General features: G+C 36.9%; 2 protein-coding genes across 4 annotated transcripts in view; one reads left to right on the top strand and one right to left on the bottom strand.

The window, feature by feature from the left end:
- Positions 1–4,137, top strand: part of LOC114480652 (up-regulator of cell proliferation-like) — a 23,877-nt gene extending 19,740 nt beyond the window's left edge. Inside the window, exon 5 of one of the 2 annotated variants that reach the window (XM_028474973.1) lies at positions 1–4,137. In XM_028474973.1, the coding sequence (XP_028330774.1) occupies positions 1–4,076 (4,076 nt within the window). In that variant the 3' untranslated portion in view covers positions 4,077–4,137. The other variant, XM_028474972.1, reaches the window with a different exon arrangement.
- LOC114480654 (up-regulator of cell proliferation-like) overlaps positions 1–7,441 on the bottom strand; it is a 34,749-nt gene that overhangs the window by 5,866 nt on the left and 21,442 nt on the right. The window lies entirely within an intron of this gene.

The raw sequence follows: 7,441 nt of genomic DNA, 5'->3' as shown, positions 1-7,441 counted from the left end.
TCTTTGTTCACAGAAACATGGAATGTGGTGACAGTCCACGAAGAATATCAAATGGGTTGACTGAAATTACTTGGTACCTTCCTTGTGGCAACAAAAACATTGATATTTTCAGTCAACCAGTGGCTGTGGCTAACCTTCGTGGGGACATTGGATTTTTTGAAACACAGTATGCATTTTTGTGTCAAACATCTGTAGCAGTTTTTATTTTTTTTGATGATTTTGGCACTCTTCATAATCTGCTCACGAAGGAACATCACAAAACACAGATTTTCTTGGTATGTAACTTAGGTAACAAATGCCCTGATGTTACTTTACTAAATCAGGTAACAAAACCATTAGGCTTGACCAAAAACAAACTAATTTTTAAGAAAAACCAAGAAAATGATGCCAATTTTGTCAAACGTTTGAAGGAAGCAGTTTGTAAAGTTATTTCCAAGATAGAGGGAAAGATAAGTATCGAGCAGATGGCTGACATTGCCCATGAATTGGGAATCTGGGTCGACGAAGACTCTCATGAGTGTCAAACAGCGAAAAAACATGCTGATGCCATCACAAAAGAGATCAAAGACACTTTGTCATTCAAAGAACAGCAGCTTCCATTACAAGGCCAAATATGGAAAGAACTGACAAGTCTAGAGAAAGAAGAGTTTCGCCTTCAAAAGCTTGGATCTGAAAACATAGAAAAGTATAAAAGTGACCTGAAGGAAAAGAAAGATACACTGCGACAAAAACAAAACTCTTATGACATTTCAAATTCTATGGAAAGCTTCATTAATGCATTGTCTTTGCCTCAGTTAGAGAGAAACTACTTTCTAAAGTGGAAACAGATTAGCCTTGAAGATGTGTCTCGCACAAAACAATCTGGACTCAGGGAACTGTATGAAGAAAAGAGAAAGAGCTCTGAGAACAAAGAGGAGATCAAACAACTTGACCAACAACTGACCAACAGTTCACTGGGGACTGAACACTTTTTTCGTGAAATGGGTCAAATCTACGAAGCTTCACGGTTCCTTCCAGAAACAGATCCATCCCGACAACAACTGAATCATTTACCTGGACTGTGTGCACAGTTGTTACTGGATGGATTTCCTCTTGAACTTGTGGATGGAGATGCATCCAACATACCCCTTCAATGGGTCAGTGATGTTCTCTCTCAGCTTAATGAAATGGTTTCTCCAAAGAACAAGATACTGGTGGTCACAGTACTTGGAGTTCAGAGCACAGGAAAGTCCACTCTCCTTAACACCATGTTTGGAGTGCAGTTTGCAGTCAGCAGTGGTCGATGCACTCGAGGAGCCTTCATGTTGCTCATCAAAGTCCATGAAGAGTTTAAAAAAGTCTTAGCATGTGACTTCATTGTGATCATTGACACTGAGGGCCTAAAGTCATCTGTGCATGCTCAAATAGACAGTAACTATGAGCATGACAATGAGCTTGCAACACTTGTTGTGGGGCTCAGCGATATCAGCATTCTTAATGTTTCAATGGAGAATTTATCTGACATGAAGGACATCCTTCAAATAGTTGTGCATGCATTTCTCAGGATGAAGGAAGTGGGAAAGAAGCCCAAATGTCTCTTTGTTCACCAGAATGTTTCTGATGTGTCAGCCAATAGGAAGAACGTACAAGCTCGTGACAATCTCCTTCAAATGTTGAATAAGTTGACTCAGACGGTCGCTAAAATTGAAAGAAAGGAGGAGAACATGAGCTTCATTGATATAATGGAGTACAATCCTGACACTGGGAACTCCTACATTCCTGGACTCTGGAATGGAAACCCACCAATGGCTCCAGTTAATATTGGCTACAGTGAAGCTATATATGAGCTAAAGAAGAGCCTTATCCAGCCAGTGAATGATGTTGATATATGTACTAACTCTATTTGGGAGTTTGAAGAGTGGCTAAAGAGCTTGTGGCATGCCGTGAAGCATGAAAACTTCCTCTTCAGCTTCAGGAACAGCCTTGTAGCAGATGCGTACATGAGGCTTTGTGCAGAGTTCAACAAATGGGAATGGGAGTTCAAAAAGGAAATTTACATCTGGAGCACAAATGCAGAAACAAAAATATCCAGCTTTGGAACCGTTGCATCAAAATCTCAATCAACTGAGATCAGTGATCTAGTCACAAGTTTGAAAAAAGAAGCTACAGCTCTGCTTTTTGAATGGGAGAATAAAACTCTCGACAATCTCACTCAGTATTTTAGTCAGACAGAGGAACATGTATGTTTGATCACAGGATACCAGGAGGCTTTTGAAAACCAAGCAAAAAACCTGAGACACAATTTGGAAAACTCTCTACATGTTCAGCTCAGGACAGCAGCAGATTTCAGAAAAGGAATGATAGAAATTGATCAAATCAAGGAGAATCATCACAAAGAAATTGAAAAATCTGTGTGTGCACTTCTTGAGAAATGTTGGGGAAAAAAAGTTCAAATGAGTGACAAAGACTTGGATGAAGAATTTAACAAGATGTGGAAGGAAACTGTGGAAGACCTGTCTTTTCCAGAGATAAAAGCCACTGATGTGTTCAACAATGTGAACCATCACCTGAGAGACAATCTGTCACAAAAAGGGAGCCATGCAAATCAACTGATGAATAAAAGACTAGAAGAATGTGGACTGGTGCCATTTCATTACACACCTAAAGGATTTGTCCGGAAGTTAGAATACCAAGCACAAGCGTTGTTTACCCATAAAAAACATAATGTACAACAAAAGGCAGATGTCATCACTGCTGAATGTTACATGTTCATACGTGAGAAAATAAAGGACAAGAAACGCTACCATGAGACTTGGATTATAGAGATTCTTCATATCATTGAAAGGGGTCTGCAAAGCAGTGATGTCAAGACAGATGTTGATTTTGAAGTGTTATTAAAACAACACATCTGTGGTTATGCAGCCAGAAGGTTTCAGAAAAATGAGCAGGATTTTATTAATGCCAACGATCCCTACCAATGTCTCAATCAACACAAAGATAAACTTTGTGCAGATTTCAAAGGTTTGTTCCATAAACAAGAACAATGTAAGCCAAAAGCTGAGGAGTTTGCTGACAAATGTCTGAAACCCGCTGTTGAGAGTTTTGTTCAACATGATCTGGGCCTCAGGCTTACAGATGAAATGATGAAATGCAAGGAGTTCAGCACTCGCATTGAATTTCATTATTCGATTTTACTGGATTTTCTGTCGAGGAACGATTTTGAAGACTACTTGAGCTACTGTAAGTCCTATGAAACATGTGTAAAACAATGGACTCTGCAACAAGTAAAGAAACACTTTCCAAGCTCCACGATTTTTGAGTTAGAGGACCAACTTCTTCAGTCAAGTATTAGCAGTATAAATGATGCCATCCAAAAAGCCAGAAAAGAAACCGATGACTTGAAGTCATTTGCTAAAAGTATCTGCAAAGAACTTGGAGATAAACTGGTCATTTCCCAAGATGCTCTTGGTGCATTCATGATCATGAACAATGCAAACAAGGAACAATTTGCTGATTCACTCACAAAGTGTTTGAAAGACATAAAACAAGATTTGAGTGACAAGTTTTTGGAAACAGATAGCCAAACAAAGTTAGAAGATCTACATATAAAGCCCCAGAATGAGCTTTTTAGAAGAGTCATCGGATGTGGCAGACAGTGTCCGTTCTGTGGAGTGCCCTGTGTGGCAGGAGGAAATGCCCATACTGAACATTTGGCATCTTTGCATCGGCCACAAGGCCTGATTGGAACGAGGTGGAATAAAACACAGAAACTCAACACTGATATATGCTCCACTTCTGTCACCAGTGATTCAAGATTTTGTTGCGAGGAAACCAATAGCCAATGGCTTTTATCTAAGAACTATAGGGAAATCTATCCGGACTGGAAAATTTCCCCAGATGTGAGCCATAAAGCCTCTGACTATTGGAAATATGTCATGACAAAGTATACTAAAGACTTTGCTAAGGCGTATAAAGCAAAACCTGCTGACATCCCTATATCATGGAGGGAAATCACAAAAAAACAGGCAGAAGAAAGCCTAAAACTGGCATTTGGTATCCAAATCAAAGACAAAAGACGCCAATGGCGATTAAACTGAAATTCAAGTAATTTAAATTTAGATGCAGGAAAGCAAAGTCAGCTGTTAAAAACTGATAATCACACAGATTATGTACTAAGTGATTGAAATGATAAGTCTTTGAAAAAGATGAAAAGTGAGTAACAAATATATGAATACTACTTATTTAAACATCAGGAAAGGGATTCAAGCAAATGTATATTCACAATTATCTGTATGAACTTTCAGTTAAAAAAGCTACTAGTTTTCAAGACATATCTGGGTTGAATCATTTGACTTGCAAAATCATTCATTTTAAAAGTCTTAGTGGGGAGGTAATTTCATCTGTGCATTGATTAAAAAGACACTACTTTCTATTTCTTTGTTTTTTGCTTTTCAGCTTTCATTTTCTTCATGTGGAAACTATCTCCCATTGTATATTCTGTATGTACTGCATGATCACAGCAATAGAAAAAAGCTACTGTATGATCAAATGTATTTTATTAGGTTCCTGATATTTAATAAATGCATTTGAACAAAAAACATATTTTTTGCTTATTAATTTCAAACGCATTTTTATACTCAAACAAGCTCAAGCAATCATAACTGTAATTTTTTCGTTAAAGAAAAAGGCACGCTGATCATTAAGATCATTTACCATTTACCATTTTTTGGTAAAACATCCAAATGTTTTGTTTTTACTGGGTTTAAGCAAAAAATCCAACCGTGTCTTACACAGACAGAAATTAAATATTGAAGGAAGTTGTGGCTGTTTACATCTTGTCACGCAAGTACAAAAGGAAGAAACTGGTTTTAAACCAGGAACATGTCATCCAGGGGATGTTTTGAGTTATCTACAGATTATGAAAGTGTGGATTCTAAGCTTTACAATAATGTCTCACACAGAAATCCCATAATATGTCAAGAAGTTATGAAAACGGTGCTCAAAGTTTCTATAGTTTTCATCACCTCAGAGCAGCAGGCTGAGGGCAGAGGGAAATTGCAAATGCACGCCCAGCAATTTTTTTTGTATGCACAATTTTAAACAGCGTTTTACCTAAATAAACTAAGTATGTAGTTTATTATAGCTTTAAAAAAACTACCTGACTGCTGTACTGCTTATCGCCAGACATCTGAAGTTCCATTCAAGTTATTTCAGTGTAAAATAAATACAAGTGAGACAAGAGACTTTTTTTTTTTTTTGTTAATTTATCTTGTACAATATGTGTGTAGTATTAACTGTTACTCTACATTGATTGTCTTTCTATGTTAATTTAACTTTGATCCCAGGGGGTTGGGACTCTACAGCAGATAATGTTACAATTCTCAATCAAGGGCATTAATACTAATGTTTCCTGTGTTAAAATGAGGTGATAGTTTCATTTGACATGCAGAATGAGGAGTTCCAACACAACGAGAAGCTGCCCATAAGTAGTTCAGGAAACTAGTATAAAATACATACTTTAAAACAGGGGTAGGCAACTGCAGTCCTTGATGGCCGGATTCCTGAGACGAGTAGATGTGTCCAACACACCTGAATCAAATGAATGGCTTGTTATCATGTTTCTGCAGAGCTTGATGACAACACAAGCTAAGTTTTTATAACATATTTTTGCAAAATGAAAGCAATATTTCTAAATGTCGACAAAGTATAATCGCGCTTTGAAAGTATTTCCATTGAAGGTTGTTTTGGGGAGGAGCCTCGCAACTCCCGTGAAATCTCATCCTGTGAGACTTCAGTGCAGGAAGATGGACGTTCCAAACCTCCTTCTAACATTCCGTATTTCTTTGTTGTTTCGCGCCTAATGTTGCAGTAATAATGTGTGTCCATTACTAGTTTTTATTGCACTTTTTAGATTTTTTGCATTTCCAAGGGGAACAGAAACACAGCTATTTTGGTTTCAACCAGGTGTGTTGGAGCAGGAAAACATCTAAAAGTCTGATAACTGGAGTTGCCTACCCCTGCTTCAAAAGGTACTTATCATGACCAAGGCCAAACTATTTTTGCTAACGGAGAACCCTCTCTCCCCTGGAACATTGAGCTACTCTGTACAATGGATTCAAATTTGACCTGAAAGTACCCGCACTCACATAACTTTACATGCTTAAACACATACTTAAACTTTTGTCAATGATTAGTTACCAATATACTGTAGTCTAGTTATAGAATAGTAGATAGTTTGAAAATAATTAACACCCTGAGCATTCATGAACTATTAATAATGGCTACATAGCATTATTATTCATCTAAATAGCGGATGGTACCTCAAAACAAATAAATCACATAAATTCATCATGAATTCCACATTTCTCCATGATGAACAGCCTTATTCAGGTTAATTGTTGTTTACAATGAATTGCTTACATTTTTTTTTTGTTTGTCTCACTCCTATTTTGCTTTCTACATTTTTAAACTATTTAGAACCTTCTTAAGATCCAACAGTGCTAACTTTTGCAATTTTATAACTGGTCTTAAAATTTTGATCAGGAGCAAATTATATACATACAGTATATCTCAAATACAAATTGTGGATTTTTAATGTACAAAAGGGACTAAAAAACCTGGAATGTGCTGTCTGTAATTTTAATCATATTAAGTGAGTTACGCTATTGAATTAAATTAAAATGTAATGAAAGTTGGAGATTTATTCATGCATTAATTAAATAAAATGTAAAAAAAAAAAAAAAAAACTTACATTACTGTCCAAGTCATAATTTTTATTAGAGGGGAGGCCAACAACATGTATGTGTTCTGTTTTAGTGTTGACTGGAGATTATGTTAGTCTTTTGCTTTATTTTGATATCCGTTTATTGATTTGCCCTTTTGTCGTTGAGTGGTTTAGTTTAGTTTTTAGTTGACATCAGCATAGCTATGAAAACGGCCATATCCATGCAAAATGAAAATCACTATTTTACTCGAAAAAGGTTTTTGTGTGATATCTCGATTTGTGTCAGGCCGACTTGTTCCTGCTTTTACCGTGGCACATCACATTTGTTTGAAATCGTTGCTTTTTGTCTTTGTTTTTTTTAAATATGCTAGTTTAAGTCATGAATAAACCACTCCACGGTTCAAACAACAGTACGGAAGTTTCTTTTTTTAATGATAAAGAAAGTAGATGCTCTTGTTAACAGCTCTGGATGCTGTTGCTCTGCTTAAGAAGCGGGTCCCTATGGCATCACTTGTTCACCAACATAGATGCTTCTGACTATGCTGATGCTGATCTGACTTCTGATTCTGAATCAGAACTAGATGTAGTTAAAGAAATCAACAACATTAACCTAGATTACTCTCGAAACATCTCTTGTTTCCAGTTGACGCTATAGCTGAAGATGAGTAAGATGTGGTGGAGGAGCTGGAATGTAACATATCAGGTGCATTCATCACTGCAGCATTCCATGCTCTGTAT

This window comes from Gouania willdenowi, chromosome 18, assembly GCF_900634775.1.
Source record: "Gouania willdenowi chromosome 18, fGouWil2.1, whole genome shotgun sequence".
Lineage (NCBI taxonomy): Eukaryota > Metazoa > Chordata > Actinopteri > Blenniiformes > Gobiesocidae > Gouania > Gouania willdenowi.
Note: the sequence above shows the minus strand (reverse complement) of the source record. Positions and strands in the feature narration are given on the sequence as shown.